The sequence below is a fragment of the Diospyros lotus genome, chromosome 11 (genome assembly GCF_014633365.1).
Source record: "Diospyros lotus cultivar Yz01 chromosome 11, ASM1463336v1, whole genome shotgun sequence".
NCBI classification, from domain to species: Eukaryota; Viridiplantae; Streptophyta; class Magnoliopsida; order Ericales; family Ebenaceae; genus Diospyros; species Diospyros lotus.
This window is the reverse complement of record NC_068348.1, coordinates 27,801,704-27,828,070: the sequence shown is the minus strand read 5'-3', so window position 1 is coordinate 27,828,070 and position 26,367 is coordinate 27,801,704. Positions and strand designations below refer to the sequence as shown.

General features: G+C 37.1%; 3 protein-coding genes across 3 annotated transcripts; all 3 read right to left on the bottom strand.

Annotated features, from left to right (window-relative positions):
• Positions 1-2,005, bottom strand: LOC127813363 (methanol O-anthraniloyltransferase-like). The gene is made up of 2 exons (XM_052354303.1): positions 1,324-2,005; positions 1-1,083 (listed from the first exon to the last, which is right to left on the bottom strand). The coding sequence occupies exons 1-2, from the start codon at positions 1,852-1,854 to the stop codon at positions 151-153; spliced, it is 1,464 nt and encodes a 487-aa protein (XP_052210263.1). The 5' UTR covers positions 1,855-2,005; the 3' UTR covers positions 1-150.
• Positions 2,006-9,319: 7,314 nt separating this feature from the next.
• On the bottom strand, positions 9,320-11,365 carry LOC127812482 (alcohol acyltransferase 16-like). Its single transcript, XM_052352881.1, has 2 exons — positions 10,883-11,365; positions 9,320-10,517 (listed from the first exon to the last, which is right to left on the bottom strand). The coding sequence occupies exons 1-2, from the start codon at positions 11,324-11,326 to the stop codon at positions 9,582-9,584; spliced, it is 1,380 nt and encodes a 459-aa protein (XP_052208841.1). The 5' UTR covers positions 11,327-11,365; the 3' UTR covers positions 9,320-9,581.
• Positions 11,366-23,360: 11,995 nt separating this feature from the next.
• On the bottom strand, positions 23,361-25,529 carry LOC127812481 (alcohol acyltransferase 16-like). The gene is made up of 2 exons (XM_052352879.1): positions 24,913-25,529; positions 23,361-24,559 (listed from the first exon to the last, which is right to left on the bottom strand). Exons 1-2 carry the CDS (start codon positions 25,354-25,356, stop codon positions 23,624-23,626), a joined length of 1,380 nt encoding a protein of 459 aa, XP_052208839.1. The 5' UTR covers positions 25,357-25,529; the 3' UTR covers positions 23,361-23,623.
• Between the last annotated feature and the right edge of the window lie 838 nt (positions 25,530-26,367).

The window sequence follows — 26,367 nt, the reverse complement described above, 5'->3', positions numbered from 1 at the left end:
TGAGCAACATATAGTTATGCTTTTACTACGAAATGCCTCTTATTAATTATTAGTGCTAAAACAAACATCCCTACAATAATTGATTTCTTTTTTCTCTGATAACAATTTTAAAAATTGAAAGATGGATCATAGACCAAGCTCCTTGGTTAATTAGAGCCTAGATGGAATTTGATTAGCCGACTCGACAAGAATTGAATGTTCAACAGGCTCACGGGTCATTGTCCAAATCTCCTCCTCGAACCTTTCCATGGCTGCCACAGGCAAATGCATGGGCACCATAATCACCTTTTCCGCTTTACCATTCTTAAACCTTGTACAGAGGTTCATAAGAGACGTGTCTGTGTGTTCAGGACCGCCATAAGTTGGCATTCCCCAGCCAAAATCCACCTCTGTGAAACCAGCCCTTGTCGTATCATTTACAACAAAATTCCATGGTGTTAAAAATGAGGGTCGCTCCTTCATCACAATGCAATCTGCCGATGATCTAATGAACTCTTCATTCACCTGGGCTTTTGCTTTCTTCACTAGCTCTAGCGCATACCCTACCGGGTTCCTGCACAGCTTTCCAGCCTCTGAAATGGCTGACGCCATAACAAATGCGTTGCCATAATATCCGCGAGGCAAGCGTACGCCATTCTTGCCGCGCACAGTGGTGGAGAAGCACAAGGAAACAATCTCTTCTGGATTTGGCACCATCGAAATTGCCCAACATCTCCACAGACTCGCGGTGAGCACGTCGAATGTAGAGGATGATTGAAGGCGTGGGGGGAGATGCCTCAAAAGGGCTCTTATCTCTGTATGGCCGAAGAAGAAAGATTCATGGACCGTGTTGTTGCTGGCCATGGAGACTAATCTGCTGTTGTGGTTGCTCAAATTCTCATAAGCGTGATGCGCGCACGTTATCTTTGGTGGGTGCCTTGCGTTCAGGAGCTCTCTTTCCCAAACCGGTAGCAACGATGGCTCAGAAGAACCTTGTGCTATCTCTGCTACGGCCTTTAAGAATTGGACTAAGCCGGGACCATCACTAATCACATGGTTCAGTCGTATTGCAAATACAAATCCTCCACATGATAGACGTGTTATCTGCATCAACAAATAGCTTCTCAGCAGGATTTCACACAACAAATAATAATTAAGAATATAAATGTATCTTGCTCAGCAGGCGTAGCTTGGAGTGGGAGGCAAACCAATGCAATTTGATCTATCTTTTCTTGTGTTATATAAGCTTGAAACCAAAGGTCATTTTGGTCTTTCAACATCACTATGTAATCATAAACCCTCAAGCTGCAATTTACTCAATTTTAGTTAATTTCCGTTAAATACCTGAAACAACATTAAAGGACAATCGGTGATTCCTCCCGAGCCAGGAACATCATACAGAAACTCGTTCATATAAGGGCACGGCGGCTGAATGGCGTCGCCGAGCTGCTCGAGACTCACATCGGCGTCGGCTTCTAAGAACAAGACGCCTTCGCCCGTGCAGTCCATGGCCAGCTTCTTGTTTGGGCCCTCAATGAGCCTTCCAGCGAGCGGGTAGTAGAAGACAAGAGCTTCTGCTATGGCTTCTCGAATCACCCTCACCGGATCCCTTCTTCCTGTTCCTGGAGCATTCCTCTTGTTCTCATAGAGCATCACCACCGGAAGCTGGAACCGGAGGGCTTTCTGGTCGTCTATGTCGGACAGTTGCTTCAGAACGCGAGGGGTTGGCTTCGCCGGAGGCAGCAATTCCAGGTTGCGTATCCTCACGTAGAAGGGTGAAGAGCTTGGAGGAGCCATTAAAGTTTGTGTTCTTGGATTTGGGTTATCGGAGCACAACTCACCGATGAGGAAACGATGATAGTTATAGGCACGCATGGGTACTTGCTAGCTATTGTGCTAGTTACTTCAAACTTGCACATATATATATATGCACGTTTTTTCTTTTAGTGAGGATGGGAAGAGATTTTGGAGAAGGTTGAACTTAATACCTAATATTTTCCACAAAATTAGGGGCAATTGCCCACTCTCAACTCTCAAATATTGAACAGGTCGGTGAATGCAAGTGAAGGTTACGTTCTTAAATTGGAGGACCACACTTGACACCATGTCGGGCTCCACACGTTTACAATAAAGAAAAGGGAAATTCTATCCCCAGCCTACATTATTGCTTTCTGCAGCCCACACCAATCCAATTTGCATTTTTATTCTCAACTCTTAAATTGGAGGACCACACTTGACACTTGCCATGTCGGGCTCCCCACGTTTACAATAAGGAAAATGACTAAAATTAATTAAAAGCTCCTATCATTAATATATTTGATGTTTTATTTATGAAAAATGTGTTTCTATGAAACAGGAGAATAATCTCCCGCGAATCAAATTTTATTTATTTTTTATTTTTTTTATCAGTGACTCTAAAGTCTTATTGCAAAAACACAATTTTGTTTTGCAGGCGGTTTAATTAGAGCATGGATTGATTGGACAATCTTTCTTCAAGACAGAAAGATGATGTCTTGTTATTATTCTTTAAATTATGAAGCATTAATTGATGATTGCATTTATCTTTTGAATTAGTTTAGATTATATTATATCTTAATTAAACTAGGTTTATCTTTGTTACGAATAAACAGAGATAGCAAATCTTCACACATACAGTTAAAATCAAACACTGATGATATCGACAAATCTAACCAAGAGTCTAAAGACAACACAGAACATATTCAAAGCATAAACGAACAAGAGACACACGATTTATAGTGGTTCACCCCAAATAGGGGCTACGTCCACTTGAGCTCCGGTGAGAAGAGCTTACTCCACTATATATATTCAATCCGATTACAACGAAATCGAAACCAAAAATAACCCTGGTTCTCTATACAAAATGCTCAGAATCACTAACAGATTAAGAGCTTACCTTAGATCAAAAACCGAGAACACATATGGACAAGAGGAAGACAAACTGTACAGAAATTTACAGAGAGAGAGAGAGAAAGCAAAAAACCCTAAATGACAACTCTCTCGGCCAACCCCTCTATTCTTTCGTCTTCCACACGATCCGATCATCAATCTTGAGGCAAGAGATAAATAATGCAACTGGATAGCTGAGATTGCACAAGATAAAAAAGCTGCAACGGCCTAGATGAATTCGAGCAAAAAAAACAGCAGCAGGCTACGTGACAAAAGCCAAAAGCCAAAGGGCTTGGGCTAGGCCAATGGTGGCTGCCAAATGGCCCTCTAGTGGGCACCCAAAAGAGCAGCCCATGGTTGCCAATTATAGCCCCCCAACCTTTGGGCCTCATTTGGTGTTTCATAAAAATATAACAAACTCCACCTTGAAACATCAAATGACTAAGTAATCAGATATGAAATATAAGTGTAGCATGCTACAATTCTCACATTCACTGCTCTAGATGACTAAAGTAATTTAGCCATCGTCAATATGCAACAAATTCAAGCAATGCTTGAATTTATTTGCAGTTAATACCTTGGTGTCCATGTCAGCAGGATTGTTGGTTGTTGAAACTTTCTGGATGCCCACAGTTCCATTGGCTATCATTTCTCTTACATAATGATACTTCACATCCACATGTTTGATTCGATCATGATACACAGGATTTTTGGACAGGTGGATGGCACTTTGGCTATCTGAGAAAACCACCACTTTGCTTTGAAGCAAATGGATTTCCTTGAGACTACCTTGAAGCCATATGACTTCCTTAAAGGCATCAGTTACAGTCACGTACTCTGCCTCAGTAGAGGACAGAGCTACAAGTGGCTGCAACTGAGACTTCCAGCTGATGCAGTTTCCACCCAAGGTGAAATAGAATGCAGTGGTGGATTTTCTAGAGTCTCTATCCCTTGCAAAATCAGAGTTGACATACCCAACAAGATCAAGTGTATCAAACCTTTTCTTAAAATTTAAACCAATGCATACAGAACCATTTATGTACCTAAGAAAATGTTTTAAGGCATCCCAATGAATTTTCCTAGGGTTTGACATATATCGACTAAGTAATGGAATTGAATATGCAAGGTCTAGCCTGGTACTTATCATTGAATACATAATTGTTCCAATTACATTTGCATAAGGGACATTTTCCATTTCTACTATTTCAGAATTAGATGCGGGACACTGTAATTTAGATAAAATAAAATGTCCAGCCAAGGGAACTATAACAATTTTATAGTTTTGCATTCCAAATTTATGAATAACTTTTACCAAATAATCATGCTGATGTATTTTAAGGCTACTGTTGCTTCTATTTCTCTCAGTTTTCATTCCTAATATTTTCTTAGCAGGGCCTAAGTCATTCATATCAAAGGTTGCATTTAACATTGATTTTAACTCCTTAATCTTTGACTTAGACTCTTGCTAATAAGTAGGTTATCATCTACATACAACAGTAGATAAACAGGAATATTGGTGAGCATAAAATAGAAGCAATTGTCATATTGACTTCTAACAAAACCAGCCCCTAGAACAAAATTATCAAATTTTTTGTAGCATTGTCTTGGGGTCTGTTTTAAGCCATACAAAGATTTTTTCAATAAACAGACATGATCAGGTTTTTTAGAAACCACATAACCAGTGGGCTGAACCATGTAAATATGTTCATCAAGGTCTCCATGCAGAAATGCAGTTTTAACATCTAACTGTTCAAGTTCTAAATCAAATTGAACTACAACTGCAAGTATCATGTGGATTGTCTTAAATTTAACTACAGGAGAAAAAATTTCAGTATAATCTATCCCTTCCCTTTGTGTGAACCCCTTAGCTACTAGTCTTGCTTTATATGTAATAGGGTCATTAGAAAACATATCTTCTTTTAATTTGAACTGCCACTTACATTGGATCAGCTTCTGATTTTCTAGACGAAGGACAAGAACCCAAGTTCTATTGGCCATCAGAGAGGCCATTTCTTCGTCCATGGCTTGTTGCCATTTTTTACTTTCCTTTGAGTTGACAACCTCCTCATAAGAGGAATGCTCACTGTTCCTCATTTCAACACCTGCCACTAGGGCACTGAATACTAAATCTGAGAAAGCATACCTGGCAGGTGGTCTTATAGACCTCCTGCTTCTATCTCGGGCAAGTTGGTAGTCACCAAGATCATGTTGAGGGGAGTCATGATGCTCCACCTCAATCTCAATTTCATCATTTTGTTCCTCATGATCAGATTCATGATCAGAGGTCTGGTCTAAGTTTGATATAGGTGAGGGATCACCTTCCAGTTGAGGTTCTGGTATAACTTGAGCACCAGGAGGGTTATCATTTATAACTGGGTGCTCCACCTCTATTTGGGTTCCTCCTAAGCTGATAAAATTATCTATGTTACTATGTTGGTTTGATTTTTCAGTGTTAGATAATTTGCAAGGGAAGATTGCTTCATTAAATGTAACATCTCGGCTAATGATAATTTTTACACCCTTAGACTGTCTTTCTCATAGCCTATATCCCTTAGTTCTTTCCTGATACCCAACAAAAACACACTTTGTGGATCTAGGTTCCAGTTTACCTTTTGACTGGTGAGTATAGGCTTCACAGCCAAAGGTTCTTAAGTAATTTAAGTTTAATTTCCTTCTAGTCCACTTTTCTTCAGGGCATTTAAAATTAAGGGCAGTTGAAGGACTTTTATTTATTAGATGTGAAGCTGTAGCTAAGGCCTCTCCCCAAAAGGATTTGGGCAAACCAGATGTGAACAAAAGGCATCTTACTTTTTCAAGGAGGGTTCGGTTCATCCTTTCAGGCACCCCATTTTGTTGGGGTGTGTTCCTAACAATTTTATGTCTAATTATACCTTGGGAGTTGCAATATTCATCAAACTCTTTATTATAGAACTGTAACCCATTATCTGTTTTAAGAGTTTTGACTTTCCTGTCAGCTTGGTTTTCTATTAAGATCTTCCATGTTTTGAACTTTTCTAATGTTTGATCTTTAGTTTTTAATAGAAAAACCCACACATTCCTAGTAAAATCATTTATGATAGAGAGAAAATACCTGTTGCCGCCATGGATGGGGACCTGGGAAGGCCCCCAGAGATCTGCATGTAAGTACTCAAGGCATGCCTTCGCCAGGTGAGTTCCCTTATGGAAACTCATCCTGTGTTGCTTGCCTAGCACACATGGCTTACAAAAATCAAGGGTCTCAGCAGACACTGAACCAAGATATCCTTGGTTTGACAGTGCTTGCAAACCTTCCAGGCTCATGTGACCAAGTCTCAAGTGCCATAGTTTTGTCTTATCAGTGTTAACATAGCATACAAAGTTTGATATAACAGAGGAGTGAGAACAACCATTTAGAACATATAAGCCATTTTTCTTTGAACTAGTTAGGATTAACTCTTCTCTTTTAAAAACATTCATAGAACCATTTTCAGCTTTGTAAGAAAATCCTAACTCATCAAGAGTTCCGAGAGAAATCAAATTTCTTTTAAGACCAGGTACATATTTTACATCAGTGAGTGTTCTTACTTTATTGTCATGCAACTTAAGAGTTATGTCACCTTTACCCTGAATACTACATGAGTGGTTGTTTCCCATATACACTATTCCATTATCTCTGTTATTAAAGTTATGAAACCAGTCAATATTAGGGCACATATGAAAAGAACAGTCAGAGTCCATAATCCATTCATTTTTAACAAAATTAACAGATACATTAAGCACCTCAGCTAAACAGTTAGAACTACTAGCTGCTACTGTTACATTGCCCCCTTGCTTTAGCTTTTTCAAATAATCATAACAATATTTCTTTATATGTCCCTCTTTCCCACAGTGGTAACACTTCCATTTTTGTTTTTGTTTTCCCTCCTTATCTTTCTTTTTTCCCTTCGGCCCTGACCCATTAAGTTGTTTAATATTCACAGTATAATTTCTTTTATCAGCATTCCCTTTTACAAACAGGTTATTTTCCGGTTTCTTAGATGTACTAAGTTCTAGTTCTCTAGCCTTAATATCAGAAATAACAAGTTCCATACTAGGGACTATACCAGTATAACATAAAGCATGCTTCACTACATCATAATCATCAGGTAGAGAGTTTAACAAAATTATGGCTTCACTAGTATCACCTAAAGCCTGATCAGTACCTCTTAATAGTAAAGTAAGTCTAGTAAATTCATCTATGTTTTCATCCATAGATTTAGAAGTATTCATCTTAAAGTTAAACAACATGCCTTTTAAATAAACCAAATTTGGAGCAGATATTACAGAATATAAAGATTCTAATCTATTCCAAAGATCAAGAGGTAGAGATATCCCGTCAACCTTACGGATTACAAAATCACCGAGGTGGAGGAATATCAGATTAAAAGCCTCTTCTTTGATTTCATCAGTTCGAGCTAGCTGCTCAAGTGACCATTTGCGATCATCTAGCTCGAGTGCTATAAGCACTTTGTGATGAGAGAGAAAAACCCCAATCTTCTTTTTCCAACTTCCGAAATCCCTCTTTCCATCGAATGTACCGATTTCAAATCGGGTTGTTGTCATTTTTGTGTTTCACGAAAAATGCCCAAAATAAACCCTAGATTACTGACTGAGACCTGTATAGCAAACTCCCGCTGATAAAGTCTCTTCAAAAAACCCTAGGATTTTTAAAACAACATCGACACAGAGAAAGAAAGGAAACCCTAGATTTCAGGAAAAAGAATTGGACACGATTTTGACTCAAAAACTTTGGATACGCAAATCAGAGTCTCTGATACCACTGTTGCGAATAAACAGATATAGCAAATCTCCACACACACAATCAAAATCAAACACTGATGATATCGATAAATCTAACCGAGAGTCTAAAGACAACACGAAACATATTAAAAGCATAAACGAACAAGAGGCACACGATTTATAGTGGTTCACCCCAAATAAGGGCTATGTCCACTTGAGCTTCGGTGAGAAGAGCTTACTCCACTATATATATTCAATCCGATTACAACGAAATTGAAACCAAAAACAACCCTGATTCTTTATACAAAATGCTCAGAATCACTAACAGATTAAGAGCTTACCTTAGATCAAAAACAAAGAACACATATGGACAAGAAGAAGACGAACTATACAGAAATTTACACACACAGAGAGAGAGAGAGAAAGAAAAAAAAACCCTAAATGACAACTCTATCGGCCAACCCCTCTATTCTTTCGTCTTCCACACGATCCGATCATCAATCTCGAGGCAAGAGATAAATAATGCTACTGGATGGCTGAGATCGCACAAGATAAAGAAGCTACAACGGCCTGGATGAATTCGTGCAAAAGAAACAACGGTAGGCTACGCAACAAAAGCCAAAAGCCAAAGGGCTTGGGCTGGGCCAATGGTGGCTGCCAAATGACCCTCCAATGAGCGCCCAAAAGAGCAGCCCACGGTTAATTTGGCTTTTGATTCCATTTAAAAAAAAAGAACCTAAAAATAGAAGGATTCAGTTTGAGATGGGGTGGGATAGAGTATTTTTGCTCTAAATCGAAAATACAAGGATGTGACGTGATAGGGTTAATTTTGAGAAGGTTTAAGAAATAGATAAATTGTTAATCAGATCGAGTTTAATTTAATAAGTAAATTTTAAATTATCTAAATCGATCATAGGGTCGGATTGCGTTAAAAGAGACTAATTAGTCACCTCTTTGATGGTTTAACTCAACTGAATAATTTAAATATATTTTAAATTATCTAAATTGACCCTAAATTTTTATGTGTTAAAGAGTTTCCATTTTTAAGGTTCAAGCGTTGCTTGTAGTGAGCACTTAGCCATATTTTTTTTGAAGAACTTACAAAAAGAAAGAAGAAAAAGGAAAGACCATCTCTATCTCTCTTCCTTCTTGCCACCAACATTGCATCTTCTGCCTTATTTCTTCTTTTATTTTTATTTTTATTTTTTTATGATTTTAGATAAATTAGTATAAAATTTAATAAAATATACTTTAATTTATGTTATCTCTACTTAAAATCAACTAAAGAGGTGTCCGTGTCTCGGCTATATTTGTCTTGCATGATTTCCTAATTTCCCGTTATTGTATATGCGTATTAATTAAATTTAAAGACAAAAGAACTAAAAACAAGGCACTGCTATGTTTCCCATCGTCGGGCAACATAACAGTTGCCCGACTGAGAAAGAGGGGGTGGGCCATGCATGTGCGCGGGGCTCACATTATATATAAGCCATTGGGTTTGACAAACCCAATGAGATGCCCCCATCAATTAGTTATGTGACATTGTATTAAATTCATTTAATAATTTCTTGGCATCATGTTGTGTAGGAAGCACATTTATATTGTTGCATTTGACTACGTACAATTTAGTACTAAAAATATTAAAAAGTGCACTAAAATACAGTGTGGCTTTACCTAGCAAAAAACAAATACTTAATGACTTTTTTAAGAGAGAAGAGTGTTTAGGAGGAGGATTAATCAAGCTCAAATACAATGGGGTGCTTAGAGGTACCCCATTGTATTTACGTATATGAATCTATACATCACAGTAATGACATGAACCAAGATAACTAATACATGACCCATAATTAATAAAGTGACATTGAACTTGCATACATAGATAAACCAAGACACATACATGCATCTTGAAAATTCAAATTAATCTTCAACCAATTACTTTAGAGCTTAGATGCAATTCTCGCTGGGATGTGACCGTTCACGTCTCTCAAAGCATCCTTGGTCATCTTCTTCAGTTCATCTTCGAACCTCTGCATGGCCGACCCCGGCAAGCATATCGCCGTTAGAATCCCATCCCCTCTTTCATTGTCCCTGAAACTCGAGAAGAAGCTTATTAGAGAGACGGCCTCAGCCGGCCCGCCGTACACCGGCTTCCCCCACCCAAAGTCGACTTTGTCGAATCCCAGTTGAGCCGTATTAGAAATAATAAAGTTCCCTTTCCTTGTATACAACGGTCTTCCCCTAGTCACCATAAGATCAGCCACTGACATGAAATACTCGCCATCAATTGCTTGGCTCCTCGTCTTCTTCACCAGCTCCACGACATATTCCAGTGGGTATTTTGAAACCGTTTCGGCCTTCGAAACCGACGCTGGATAGACAAAAACGTTGCCGTAGTATCCATCTGGTATATCTAGCCCAGCCTTGCCACGACCATTGATAATGGATGAAATTCGAACGCTCTCATTCGGGCCAATGCCGAGCGCAATTGTGCGGCATTTCCAGATACAAGCTGTAATTATCTCGAACCTAGTGCATCTCGTTCGTTTCTGCGGGGGAAGATGGCTCCGAAGGGCTCCTATCTCTTTAGTACCAAAGAAGAAACATCGATTGATCATAGTTTCATTCCCATCACCGTTGGATTGGTCTTCGAGGTCGAGCTCTGGCCCGTATTCGTTGTGCAAGCAAGTGACCCGAGAAGGGTTTCTCGAACATAAAACCTCCCTTTGCCAAACGGGAGTAACAGAAGGGAAGCCTGCTTTGCCTTGAGCAAACTCGGCAATGGCGTTCAGGAACTGGATTAGCCCAGAGCCGTCACTCATGGTGTGGTTCATGCCAACTGCAAAGGCGAAGCCACCGCATTGGAAACGAGTCACCTATGCGTTGATCACAATCCAAATTAATTAGTATTGTTTCATTAATTAGTTTGTAACTTTGTGCCAATATATTTGGTCCGAATTAACCCAACACTCTTAAGATTCTGGGTTCAATTCAGACTAAGAACCATTAATATTCTATTAGTTTATCAAGCAAATCTTAGGATGCTAATATGGCCGTGAATCCGTTAAAACGACCAATTCAAGCTTCCATTGATTGTTCCAACCAATGTAAGGTTTATTGGCATCGTTTTGACCAAGCCCTTTTATTAAACGCAGAATTTCCACAAATATATTATTGCTCTTTTATCTCAATGTCACTAATCTTTATAAATAGGCTGTCATTCTTTATATACAAAAAATACCTGAATGAGAAGGAGTGGGCAACCGACGATTCCATCGGATCCGGGAACATCCTGCAGAAGCTTCGCCAAGTACGGAAACCCCTGCTGAAGCGGGTCGCTGACCTGCTCAAGCTCGATATCGGCGTCCGCCTCTACGAACAAAACCCCTTCGCCGGTGCAGGCTACCATGAGTTTCCGGTTGCTGGCTTCGATAAGCCTGCCGGCGAACGGGTAGTAGAAAACCAGGGTCTCGGCGAGTGCTGCTTCGATGATCTTGGCGGGATCCTCTCCATCCTTGGAAGGATTTTTTCTATAAAACATTATCACAGGAACTTGAAACCGGAGGCCCTGCTGGTCGTCAATGTCGGAGAGTGGTTTGAGTTCACATGGTGTCAGCTTTGCCGGCACAACCAGCCGTGGCTCTTGCCTTCTCACGGTGAAAGTAAGAGACGATGAAGACGACATGACTTCTCTGCTAGTTAATTTGGAGTTGTGAATTGCATATTCCCCATAATATATATATATATATATAGGGAAATTCTATGCCGTCCACGGCTCCGGCCAATAGAAGGGCACCTAGCATGCGATGGTCCCCCCCTACCAGTCGACCCATGCCCTAGGGGCAATTGCCCACTCTCAACTGTCAAAGCATTGAATAGGTCGGTGAATGCAAGTGAATGTTAGATTCTTAAATTGGAGGACCAGACTTGACACTTGTCATGTCTGGCTCCCCACGTTTACAATAAGAAAAATGATTAAAATTAATTAAAAGCTCCTATCATTAATATATTTGATGTTTTTATTTCAGAAAAAATGTGTTTGCATGAAAGACTTATTGCAAAAAGACAATTTTGTTTTGCAGGCGGTTTAATTAGAGCATGGATTGATTGGACAATCTTTCTTCAAGATAGAAATTAAGATGACGTCTTGTTATTATTCTTCAAATTATGAAGCATTAATTAATGATTGCATTTAGATTATCTTTTGATTTATGATTGCATTTATCTTTTGAATTCGTTTAGATTATATTACATCTTAATTAAACCTGGTTTATCTTTGTTTTAGATTTAAGATTAATTTATTTAAGTTTATATTTACTATGTGTATTGTGTTTTATTATACACAATTCAATACAATAATTTCTTTCCATATTTTTTCTAACAATGTAAGTAACATCTTCTAAATAAGGTCTTCAGACAGTACAACTTATTATTGTTTTAACTATTTCAATTGTATTTTCATTTTAATGAAAGACTAACTAAGATTCGTGTAGGTGATGCAAATTGGCTATTTCAAATTTATCGAAACTATCACATATTACAACATTATAACTTCGACTATAATTATTTTAATTATTGTCCACTCCTACATGAGAAAGTCATTGAAATTTGAAACATTGTGCTTAGGATCCATTGCGAGAGGCCCTGCTCAAGAAGAAATTTAGGATTAGGGCTTCTAGTTCTACCAAAGAAAAAAAAGAAATATAAATATAATTAGAAGTGTTTTTGTTCTTTTTCTTATTACAAAAAGAAGACGATGATACCCCAAGTACAAAACCTAAAAGTAGAAGGATTGGGTTTGATGAGATGGGGTGGGATTGTATTTTTTGCTCTAAACCTGAAAATACCAGGATTGGGTAGGGTTTGAGGGTGTTTGGGGATCTTGTTTTGACAGTTTATAAACTCTTTTTTTAGCTTATAAGTTATTAAGCTTATTTAATTATGCGTTTGTTAGAGTTAAAACTCTAAGAGTTTAAACGCTACCAAACTTATAATTAACCTATTTTAACAACGTTTTCAATAAACTACTCCCTACTTTTTCCAAATAAGCTATTCATAACTTATTTTGTTGACCAAGTAAATGACAAATTTGCTCTCAAAAAACTTCTTAATTTCCAACTTCTACCAATCTCTTTCATTTCTCTGGCTTTTCTATCGACACCTCCTTCTAGCTTCTATTGTTACCACCTACATCTCTTCCATGGCAGTAGATTCCTCCAACCCCAACCCTATCTCCATCGATCGCTGCCTCTAGCCCCATCCCCATCAACGACTACCTCCAAACTCCATTGTCTATTGTTGTCTGTTGTCTCATCCATCATCGCCTCATTCTCCATTGGCCGGTGCCTGTGCCTTTTCCATCTTTGTGTGTGTATATATATATTGTATTAATATATTTTTTAATAATTGTGTATAATTTATCAACATGTAATTGTAATAATTTTATCAGTTGGACATCAATTTATAATTTATTTTATTAAAAATTAGTATTTTTATGAATTTTATTTATATTATTTAGAAAAATATTTATTTTAATCTTTTTATTAAATTCTAATAGTTTATCAAATTTTTCAAATCAAATACATAATTATATAAATAACAATTTAAAACATATTTATTCAAATATATTATCAACTTAAACATTAGTGAGTTTTTAAACTTTTCACAACTTATAAGTGAAAAAGGAAGGGTAAGCCAAACAGATTCTGCATCATAGAGGGTACTATGGTGATTATCACTTGATAATTTCTGTACTTAATTTGTTAGGCTTGATAGATTTCTATTTCTGGTTAAGTTTATGTAATTCTTCTCTTGTTTCATTTTCCAAAGTGATTGAATATATTGTACTTGAGACAATTTGTTAACTAAAATATAAATTAAAAATGTAAGATATAAAAAATATTTTAAAATTTTATCATTTTTAATGTATTTGTTAAATTTATCTAATAATCTTTAAAAAAAGAAGTCAAATAATTTCTTATGTGACATTTTTCAAATAAGTTTTTTTTTTTAAATAAAAAAGATATATATAGAAATAACTAAAGAGTCTGTACAGAATACTATCTAGGGCATACTCTAGATAACACACTCACAAAAGTGAAAACAAATACTCAAGATCCACACACGACTGGATCAAAATAACATACAAGGAACACAAAGGAGGTACATAAAAGTAACTACTCCAACATGAAGACAACAAATTGAGGCATGCATAAGGCGCTCCAAAGTATGCCATCGTGGTTAAAGAGAAGACCAGGAGCAAATAACAGACTTGAAGGCAGCCACAAAGGAGCTACCAAGCTGACAATGTAAACAAAGAGAAACCATAGGACTGGGAGGATAAGCATGTATGAACTGATCCCAGGACCCATACAGGGACACACACTCAGGACCATAACCGTCAGTATGTGGACCTAAGCCAAGAGTGCTGGTCGGCAGGGAGCCGCCAGACATGTTGAAGCGCACAGCTCTGTAGAGTATGTGAAAATAGGATGGTGACCAACCGAGCCCGCACTGCACACTGTATCGGCTGGGTGAGCTGGTTTGCAAACCGCTTGGAATCTCGCCAACACCGGTTGTTGTGCTCACACCACAAAAAGTATACCATAGCTTGCAAAACTAAACAATTAACAACATGCCAAGGATTTTTACCTTTCCATCGAGCCGCCGCCCATAGGACCCTAGTCTCTCATCGATGCCAGGGCCATGCAAATTTCATTACACAACGGAAAAATGACACCACCTGCCTAGAATAAGAACACTCAAAGAATAGATGGTTGTGACTCTCAGACTTTGCCCTGCAAAGAAAACACCTATTGGGAAAAGGAAGAAACAGATTAACACGATCAAGAGTATATAATCGTTCCTTAATAGCTAACCATAGTATAAATGAACGCACAGGGAATCCATAACCAAACCACACAAGCCGATACCAAGGGACCCGGTCTTGTTGCTGTAATAACCCTTGTAAGACAGACTTAATATAGAAGGCACCATCATGAGCTGGGGTCCAAACGAGCACATCGTGGCAACCCACCCTAGGGGGACCTAGCATTCGGTGCTGGATAAGCTCCAGGGATGGAGATGTCCAGTCTGATGGCCACTCCCACCTACCATCCATAATGATTTCAGAGACACGAGCTGTAATCGAGATATCAAGCTGCCGGGAGAGCTGGCAGGAGAAACGATCGACAAGGATCCCAAGGGGGTGCCACTTATCATACCACAGAAAAACACGACTACCATCCCCTACCTTCCACCCAAACTTATCTCTGACCACCCTCCGGACGTATAATAGTTTTCGCCAGTACCAGGGACACGAACGCGGCACTGGGAGCATCCACAAGCACCTATTCTTAATCCAGAGCGTGTGAATCCATTTAACCCATAGGGACTCACTCTCGCCTGATAGGAGCCTCCAAATTAGCTTAGTCAACATAGCCTGATTCCATAGAAAAAAAGGTTTTAAACCAAGACCTCCCTGCTCCTTGGGACAGCACACATCATGCCATGCAACCTTAGCTTTATGGGAATCCTCACCTGACCCACTCCAAAGGAAATTTCTAATGATGCATTCTAACTCCTTAATAACCCGCTTGGGCAACAGAAATACAGAAGACTAATAAAGGTATATCGTAGCAAGGACTGAATGAGCCAGTTGAAGCCTGTTGTTTTACTTTTATATACTTAGTTTTGATGATGAAAAATAATATTTTATTTAATCCCTAAGTTATGAATCAATGTTGTGGTTTTCAACATAAATCAATTTCAATATCAAGTATTATTTTATGAGAATGAAAACCAAATGAATTTCAAGTATCGAGAATTCAAAGTCATATTTTTCTAAGTTTGGAATGCTAGAGCACCTTATAAGGAGACATATATGAAAATATTTTAGTTTTAGAAAACTAACTCCCGGTAATTCAATAGTTAATATTCATTAGTGATAAAATAATTTTTAACTAATTTTTCAAGAAATAGAAAGTGTATATCTTAGAGGTGGTAAAATCGCAAAACTCTAACTTTCTACTAAAATCCAAATTCTACTTTTTTATTCTTATGAATTTTGATTTTTTTGATATTTTTATTGAATCCAAATGGGGGGTACTTTCTTATTTACATTTATGTATTAAAGTAAATAGAAGGTAAAATATAAATTAAACAAAATGTGCCTCTACTGTTATCTGTTAAGTTTCCAGATTTTCCAAGAAGATAGTCGACTATGTTGTTTAGTGCTGTCGACTATGTATAAGGATAGTCGACTATGCTTGTTTAATCTGTCGACTATATATGGCCTCTGTCGACTATATTTCATTCTGTCAACTATTGTGTAAGGATAGTCGACTATGTTTGTACATGATATTCAAAATTTTCTTTGTAATTTTTGATCTGTCGACTATGTAAAAGGATCTGTCGACTATGAGAAGTTTTGGTTGAGCAATAGTCGACTATGCTTTTTTGTCTGTCGACTATGACTAATTTTATTTGATAAAATAGTCGACTAACCTATTTTCTCTGTCAACTATGTGTTTCATAGAAACTTACAATGGCTAGTTTTTCAATCTCCAACGGCTAGTTTCTCATTCTCCAACGGTCACAAACGGCTTCATTTCTCTTCAATCTTGGGTTAAGCCGAACCACTATAAATCCTTGTGTTTCTTGTGCTTGTGCTCTTTGATCTATTTATCTTTCCAAGCATTTCGTTTTTTCTCATTTGGTTCACATATTTATTTTTTGTAAACTTTCATCTATCACTTTTATATACTTCATGTTTTATTTCATAAAACCTCAATTTGTGTTAAAAAGCTTTTCAAGTTCAATTAAGTTTTTAAAATAACCAATTCATCCCCCCTTTTGGTGTGTGCCATAGCACCTCCCGTTCTAACAAAGCCTACCCCCAAATGACAACGACTAACTGCGCCATGAGGACACCCGACCCCTGACTCTATCCAAAATGTGCTTACAGTCCCCATAGGCAAGCTTCGTCGATAATAAAGGGACACCTAGGTATCTCATGGGGAGCTGACCTCTACGAAATGCCGAGGTAAGAAACAGCCTCTCCCTCAAGTCCTCATCCTGACAGGACACAAAGCAGTCACTCTTCACTAGGTTAGCACGCAGACCAGACATCAAAGCAAAATTCCCTAAGCACTTTTTGAGGATTCTAATGGAAGCAACATCTCCGTTAGAGAATAATAAGAGGTCATCATCAAACATAAGCATTACCGTCCTGGATTGATCACACTTCCAATGAAACCTGAAGTTGGGAGACTGAGTGTGCTGACTGACAATACCCTGTAACACTTACATGACCAACACAAATAGATAGGGGATAATGGGTCCCCCTGCCTAAGGCCTCTACCCCCTTGAAAAAACCCATGGAGCTGGCCATTAATCTTGACTGAGAAGCAAGGGGTGGTGACACACTCACGAATCCAACCACAAAACCTAGGCGGGAAATTCATCAAATGAAGGACGACTAAAAGGAAATCCCATTCCACCGAATCATAAGCCGATGACAAGTCAACTTTCATAGCAAAAATGTTTTTATTTAAGAAAAAAATGTGTTTGCATGAAAGACTTACTGCAAAGCAAAAAGAAAATTTTGTTTCAATCTTTCTTCAAGATAGAAATTAAGATGATGTCTTGTTATTATTCTTCAAATTATGAAGCATTAATTAATGATTGCATTTAGATTATCTTTTGATTTATGATTGCATTTATCTTTTGAATTCGTTTAGATTATATTACATCTTAATTAAACCTGGTTTATCTTTGTTTTAGATTTAAGATTAATTTATTTAAGTTTATATTTACTATGTGTACTGTGTATTATTATACACAATTCAATACAATAATTTCTTTCTATATTTTTTCTAACAATGTAAGTAACATATTCTAAATAAGGTCTTCAGACAGTACAACTTAATATTGTTTTAACTATTTCAATTGTATTTTCATTTTAATGAAAGACTAACTAAGATTCATGTAGGAGATGCAAATTGGCCATTTCAAATTTATCAAAATTATCACATATTACAAGATTATAACTTCGACTATATATAATTATTTTAACTATTGTCCACTCCTACATGAGAAAGTCATTGAAATTTGAAACATTGTGCTTAGGATCCATTGCGAGAGGGCCCTGCTCAAGAAGAAATTTAGGATTAGGGCTTCTGGTTCTACCAAAGAAAAAAGAAATATAAATATAATTAGAAGTGTTTTTGTTCTTTTTCTTATTACAGGAAGAAGACGATGATACCCCAAGTACAAAACCTAAAAATAGAAGGATTGGGTTTGATGAGATGGGGTGGGATTGTATTTTTTGCTCTAGACCCAAAAATACCAGGATTGGGTAGGGTTGGAGGGTGTTTGGGGATCTTGTTTTGACCGCTTATAAACTCTTTCTTTAACTTATAAATTATCAAGTTTATTTACTTATGCGTTTGTTAAAACTCCAAGAGTTTAAATGCTACCAAATTTATAACCTATTTTACAACGTTTTCAATAAGTTACTCCCCTAGTTTTTTCTAAATAAGCTCTTCGTAGCTTATTTTGTTGACCAAGTAAATGACAAATTTGCTCTCAAAACAACTTCTTACTTTCCAACTTCTACCAATCTCTTTTATCTCTCTGGCTTTTTTGTCGCCACCTCCCTCTAGCTTCTATCATCACCACCTCCATCTCTTCCATTACAGTCGATGCCTCCAACCCCATCTCTATCCCCATAGATCGCTACCTTCAACCCTATCCCCATCAACGGCTACCTCCAAACTCCATTGTTCGTCGTCGTCTGTCGCCTCCTCCATCACCGCCTCCTCCTCCATTGGCTAGTGCCTCTGCCTTTTCCATCTTTGTGTGTATATATATATATTATATTAATATATTTTTTAATAATTGTGTATAATTTATCAACATATAATTGTAACAATTTTATCAATTGGACATCAATTTATAATTTATTTTTATTAAAAATTAGTATTTTTATAAATTTTATCCGTATTATTTAGCAAAATGTTCATTTTAATATTTTTGTTAAATTCTAATAGTTTATCAAATTTTTTAAACTAAATACATAATTGTGTAAATGACAGTTTAAAACATATTTATTCAAATATATTATCAACTTAAACATTAGTGAGTTTTTAAACTTTATACAACTTATAAGTGAAAGGGGAAGGGTAAGCCAAACAGCTTCTTAATGATGCAGGCTATTTTTGGTTATAGAATCACTCACGTAACCAAGTCATCACTTTATTTTTGGTTAATTGGAATCACTCAATCTATTTGTTTATTGAATCACTCACGTAACCAAGTCACTCACTTTATTTTTGGTTAACCAAGGGTAGCGGAATCACTCACTCAATCTATTTGTTGATCAAAAGAAAATCTCCTTTTTCATTCTGATTGGTGATATTAATAGGCAATCTTGGAACAACCCTCTAACTACTGAGAAATTCAAAAGAAAAGTAAAAGTTATGAAAGTCCCAAAAATTTCTGAAGAGTCATTTGGAAAAATTAAAAAAGTTCTTGAAACTCAAAAGCCTAATGATGTGAATTTAATCTTGGAATGAAAATATTTAGTCTAAGGCATTTATGCTCCTGCATTAGTTAATTTTGAGATGGTTTAAAAAATGAGGAATATTATGAATTATGACTGATAATAGTGTCACCAATCATGTGTTGCATTCTCATGGGATGAGCTGCTAAGTAGATGAGACAATAGCATTTGGTTTTCTTGATCTCATTCTATGAGGAGGTGTTATATAACTGATGATACTATCATCAATCATGACTCTTAGTATTATTTTTAGAAAATTGACAAATTGTTAACGAGAGTTTAATTTTAAAATTATATTTTAAATTATCTAAATCAACCATAGGGCTGAATTGCATTTATGGAGGCTAATTGGTCACGTGGTCGATGGTTTAATTCAACTGGGTTAATTTAAGTCCCTAAATTGTCATTTGCTAGCGTACCCATTTTTAAGGTTCAATAGTTCTTTGCTTAAGCCCTTAAAAGCATGCATAGTAACTGCTTATAGGATAATCAGCTTGTGTAATATGTCATAAAATATTTTAAAAAGTTTTTAAGTAACTAAAATGGCTAGCAGCTAATGCTTTAAACACCAAACCAAATGCTGGGATTAGCGCAGGTCTTGCAAGCAGGAACAAATGTTATTCTTATATATGATGCTACATGTGTGTGTGTGCGTTCTAAGGGGATCTGGAAGTGGAGAAATGCCATATAGATTAACCAAAGTAATGCTTTTAATTAATAAGTACAGCACCATATAATTTTTTTTTTTTTTTTTGAAAAATATAACACCATACTCAAATAAGTTACTTCTAGGGTAAAATCAACTTAAAGCACGTGATTTGTATCATTGGATTGATTTGAAGATATTTTTACTAGTCTTTATGATTTAGTTTTTGGGCGAAACACCCTCCTTGTTACTTACTCTATTAAATTAAATTTTATTTTAGTTAAATATTAATTAAGTTAAAATAAGCTTTCATTAAATCAAAATAAAAACAAAAACCAATCAAAAATAAAATAAAATATTTGCCGTCTGGAACTCATTGCTGAAGATGAGTCCAATTGGTGGTGACTTCTAACAGTCAAAGAGAGAAGAAGAAGGGGAAAAAAATTCTCATGCACTTGACACACTAGTAAAGTATTAAGAGATTAATAAAAGTTGGCACAGTGATAAAGTATTAAAAGATTAATAAAAGTATTGAAGGTTCGAATCTTTATGAAGGCATGGTCACGGTGTATTTTGTCGCCCCTCTCGAGGTCCCGACCACATGTAAAGAGAGGTCCACGGTGAAGGTAGTTACTTTTCGAAAATTTATCCCAAATGTGTATAAGTTGTGATTGCATCTAAATTAATATGGGAAATGTAATAGGGGGAAGGTCACCTAAAAATTAATTGGACGTCATCTCAAAAACCCTAGAAAAAAAAAAGAGAAAGAAGAAGAAGATTCTAGGAGAAATGGGTAAAATATACCTTAATTTATGTTATCTCTACTTAAAATTAACGGAAGATGTGTATCGGCCATAAAAGTAAACTACAAAAACTTGCTAAAACATTTAAATTAATGAATTTTGCATTAGTGTCTTTTATCATTACCACAATTCCAACTCTTAAATCATTGACATTCATAAATAATAATTGTGTCGGTGAATTAGTCACATGACATTGTATTAAATTCATTTAATCATTTTTTAGCATCATGTTGTGTAGCAAGCACTTTTATATTTTGCTATAATTTGACAACAATTTAGTACTAAAAATATTAAAAAGTTCACTAACTATATATTTGTTTATCATGAACACAATATTAGTTATTGTTTATATACAAATATGAGAATAAAAGGCTAAATTTTACTAAATAAGCATATCAACGTTGTTGCGAATAAAACACTTATACATTGCTTTTCATAGTATTCTGGCATTAAAAAAACATTAATAAAAAGAATGAGAACTAGAGGAAGGAAACCAAAACAAAATACCTCGTTAATCAAAAGATTCAGCCCTCGTGCAAGGAAAACTGGCCAAGGGGCACTGCGCGCAAGAAGGGGCGAATGGCAGTGCTTGGCCGGCCCTCTTGCGCGGACGGGCTTTCTCCTCCTTATCCTTCTCTCTCTTTATGCCATTATCCTTTGATTTGCGTTTCTTTTCATCGTCCCTGTCCTTGCTTTTTTCACCTTTACTATCTGTATTCTTGTGTTTATGCTCCTCTCTCTCTCTTTTTTTTTTTTTTAATAACGCTCCATTACTATTGCCCACGTTGCTTAACCCATTAATTCTTACAGAGAAGATAAATCACGGGAAGCCACGCACCCAAAGAATCGAATCCGTGCACAACCAATTAGGGGGTGCCCAGCAAGTACTTAAGTTTTCACCCTTGAGCCATGCGGCTCGGCCCCGGGGGCAACTTCTCTTTCTTATTCCTCTGCTTATTTGTCGCCTAAGAACACTTTTTAGAAATAAGATATAATTTCATTACAATCAAAAATATTTCAATGTAGACTTATTTGACTTGGGTAATTTCAAATCTAGGTAAAATAGAACACTTCTGAGATACTAGATCGGTCTAACTTTTTAAGGCTAGGGTTAATTTTGATCTTTTAACACACAAAAAATTCCATAGTGTCCAACTTAACTAGAAAAAGAAACACATATGTATTAGCTGATAAATACAGAAACTTCCACTGCTACATGATACATCAATCTCTACTCTTTTTATGAATTAATTAACCATTTTGCTTCACAACCTGGTAACTGTCGAAGATGAGAGGGACTTTTAGGAGGAAGAGACTTTTTTAAGAGACAAGGGTGTTTAGGAGGAGAAATTGTAGAATTTTTCTTGATTAATCAAACTCAATACAATGAGGTACTTATAGGTACAACTTGACTCTCCTGAAGAGAAAGATGCATTTAGACTCTTTCAAACTGTTTTACCGGGGAAGATGTAGTTAAAGGCGATCATTCTCCTTCAGTGACTTTGCGCTACAAAAGGTAACATTTTAACCTTTTTTTCATAATCTATTCCCTAGGAGTCAGTCCTTTACTTTCCTCAGTGCTCTCCCTCAAACCCTCAAAACTAGATTCTTGCACCTACTTCCCTCAGTTTTTGAAGGATTAACGCTACTATTTATATGCTCAACAAATACATCCACGTATCACCACTACACTTGTCTCATAGAAATTTATCATATCCTAATCTCCTTCAATTAAAGTGTAATGTTGGACATCACCACCTATAACCCACCCATAGTAAATGTCCAATGGTTGGCGTAACTCAACTCTCTGACACATAAATTTGTGATTCAAAAAATGACAACTTATTTGGGTCCACAGTGTCTATATTTTGAATGCCCCCAACATAACTTTTCATGCCATTATCAGTTACAAAAGTTTTCCCATGGTTCCACCTTAACCTCACAACTTTTTCAGTCATGTGCAATCACCTTCCACAATATTTAAATAATACAATAAACAAAAATAAATTCAATGAGATGCCCCCATCAATTAGTTATATGACATTGTATTAAATTCATTTAATAATTTCTTGGCATCATTTTGTGTACGAAGCACATTTATATTTTGCTACATTTGTCTGCGTGCAATTTAGTACTAAAAATATTAAAAAGTTCACTAAAATACAGTGTGGTTTACCTAGCAAAAAAAAAAAAAAAAATACTTAATGACTTTTTTAGCTTGGACATTTGTTATTGGCTAATTATATATTTATTTAACATGAATACAGTATTAGTTATTGTTTATAAACGAAGATGAGAATAAAAGGCTAAATTTTACTAAATAAGCATATCAACTTTGTCGTGAATAAAACATTTATACATTGCTTTAAATAATATTCTGGCATTAAATTATTAATAAAAAGAATAAGAAGTAGAGGAAGAAAACCAACACATGTATTAGATAATTCCAAATTTAGGTGAAAGAGGACACTTCAAGAAACTAGATCAGCCTAACCTTCTAAGGCTAGGGTTAATTATGATCTTAATTTAAAACTCAAAAAATTCCTTAATATCCAACTTAACTAGAAAAAAAAAAAAAACACATATGTATTAGCTAATAAATACAAAAACTTCCACTGCTACATGATACCCTTAATCTCTATTCTATGTAAGAATTAATTAACCATTTTGTTTCACAACCTAATTATTGTTAGAGAAGAGAGGGATCTTTAGGAGGAAGAGACTTTTTTAAGAGAGAAGAGTGTTTAGGAGGAGGATTAATCAAGCTCAAATACAATGGGGTGCTTACAGGTACAAACATGATTCTTAATATGTCCAAGTATATGAATCTATTCGGCACACTAATTACATGAAGCAAAATAACTAATACATGACCCATAATTAATAAAGTGACATTGAACTTGCATACACAGATAAACCAAGACACATACATGCATCTTGAAAATTCAAATTAATCTTCAACCAATTACTTTAGAGCTTAGATGCAATTCTCGCTGGGATGTGACCGTTCACATCTCTCAAAGCATCCTTGGTCATCTTCTTCAGTTCATCTTCGAACCTCTGCATGGCCGACCCCGGCAAGCATATCGCCGTCAGAATCCCATCTCCTCTTTCATTGTCCCTGAAACTCGAGAGGAAGCTCATTAGAGAGAAGGCCGCAGCCGGCCCGCCGTACACCGGCTTCCCCCACCCAAAGTCGACTTTGTCGAATCCAAGTTGAGCCGCATGAGAAATAATAAAGTTCCCTTTCCTTGCATACAACGGTCTTCCCCTAGTCACCATAAGATCAGCCACTGACATGAAATACTCGCCATCAATCGCTTGGCTCCTCGTCTTCTTCACCAGCTCCACAACATATTCCAGTGGGTATTTTGAAACCGTTTCGGCCTTCAAAACCGATGCTGGACAGACAAAAACGTTGCCGTAGTATCCATCCGGTATATCTAGCCCAGCCTTGCCGCGACCATTGATAATGCATGAAATTCGAACGCTCTCATTCGGGCCAATGCCGAGCGCAATTGTGCGGCATTTCCAGATACAAGCTGTAATTATCTCGAACCTAGTGAATCTCGGTCGTTTCTGCGGGGGAAGATGGCTCCGAAGGGCACCTATCTCTTTAGTACCGAAGAAGAACCATCGACTGATCATCGTTTCATTACCATCACCGTTGGATTGGTCTTCGAGGTCGAGCTCTGGCTCGTATTCATTGTGCAAGCAAGTGACCCGAGGAGGGTTTCTCGCGAATAAAACCTCCCTTTGCCAAACGGGAGTAACAGAAGGGGAGTCTGCTTTGCCTTGAGCAAACTCGGCAATGGCGTTCAGGAATTGGATTAGCCCAGAGCCGTCACTCATGGTGTGGTTCAGGCGAACTGCAAAGGCGAAGCCACCACATTGGAAACGAGTCACCTGTGTTGATCACAATCCAAATTAATTAGTATTGTTTCATTAATTAGTTTGTAACTTTGTGCCATAATGTTTGGTCCGAATTAACCCAACACTCTAAGATTTTCGGTTCAATTCAGACTAAGAATCATTAATATTCTATCAGTTTATCAAGCAAATCTTAGGAAGTTAATATGGCCGTGAATCCGTTAAAACGACCAATTCAAGCTTCCAATGATTGTTCTAAGGTTTATTGGCATCGTTTTGACCAAGCCCTTTTATTAAACGGAGAATTTCGACAAATATATTATTGCTCTTTTATCTCAATGTCACTAATCTTTATAAATAGGCTATCATTCTTTATATACAAAAAATACCTGAATGAGAAGGAGTGGGCAACCGACGATTCCATCGGATCCGGGAACATCCTGCAGAAGCTTCGCCAAGTACGGAAACCCCTGCTGAAGCGGGTCGCTGACCTGCTCAAGCTCGATATCGGCGTCCGCCTCTAGGAACAAAATCCCTTCGCCGGTGCAGGCCACCATGAGTTTCCGGTTGCTGGCTTCGATAAGCCTGCCGGCTAACGGGTAATAGAAAACCAAGGTCTCAGCGAGTGCTGCTTCAATGATCTTGGCGGGATCCTCTCCATCCTTGGAAGGATTTTTCCTGTAAAACATTATCACGAGAACTTGAAACCGGAGGCCCTGCTGGTCGTCAATGTCAGAGAGTGGTTTGAGTTCACAAGGCGTTTGCTTTGCCGGCGCAACCAGTCGAGGCTCTTGCCTTCTCACGGTGAAAGTAAGAGACGATGAAGACGACATTTTCCAGGAAGATGCTTCTTAATTAAACTTGCAAGGGAGAAAAAAACAGATTACATGAATCCTCTACTACTTTGGAGTTGTGAATTGCATATTCCCCATAATATATATGTATATACATATATCTAGAGAGAGAGAGAAGTTCACCTAAATAAACTAAAAATTTGCAGGACTTAGTTGTTGGGTCAGTAATACAGCCTTTTCTTGTGTGAGTTCGTTCAGTAATACAGCCTTCCCCTCTTTAATTTAGGTGGTGTTTTTTAGTTTTTCAGTTTTTAATTTTGAATTTTGAATTCATTTTTAATTTTGTGATTTTATTGTCCATTTTAAGATTTTTGAAAACGTGTTCTTTTTGTTATTTTGAAAAACTGTTTCTTAAATAAAAAAATTACAAAACGAGTTTGGTTTGAAAGTTTGAAAAACATCATTTTATAATATTTTATTCAATAAATTTAATTAAAATAAATTATAAATAATTATTAATAAATTATAAATTATTAAAAAATTAATATAAAAAAAATTATATTACATATCATATTACACATTCGTAATCAAATAAAATAAAACAAAAAAAATCAAATAAAAAAAGAATTCAAAACAAAGAAGATAGAATGGATGGGGTCTCGCACGGAGGGGAGGCGATGATGGTGGACGCGAGATGCAAGGAGAGCGACGGTGGGTGGTAGACAGCGGCTCGCATAGCCGGTGGCGGAGGCGATGCTGTGTTTTTGGGTGTTTTGGAGAGAAAAGAGAAGAGAGAGAATGGATGGGGTTTGCCAGATTTGGGGGGAGAGGAGTGGATCGATGGCAACTTTCGGCAGTGGCGGGCGAGGTCGACAGTGGCTCTAGGAGCGACGGAGATGGCGCGCGAGGCCGATGGAGGCTCTTGCTGCGACAGAGATGGCAGGCGCAATGTTTGGCCGAGGTTTGAGAGAGAGAGAAAAAAGATGAGAGAGAGAAGAGATTTGAGAATGGAGGCTAGGGCGGGAGGGGGGAGCGTCTGCCACTGCGTGA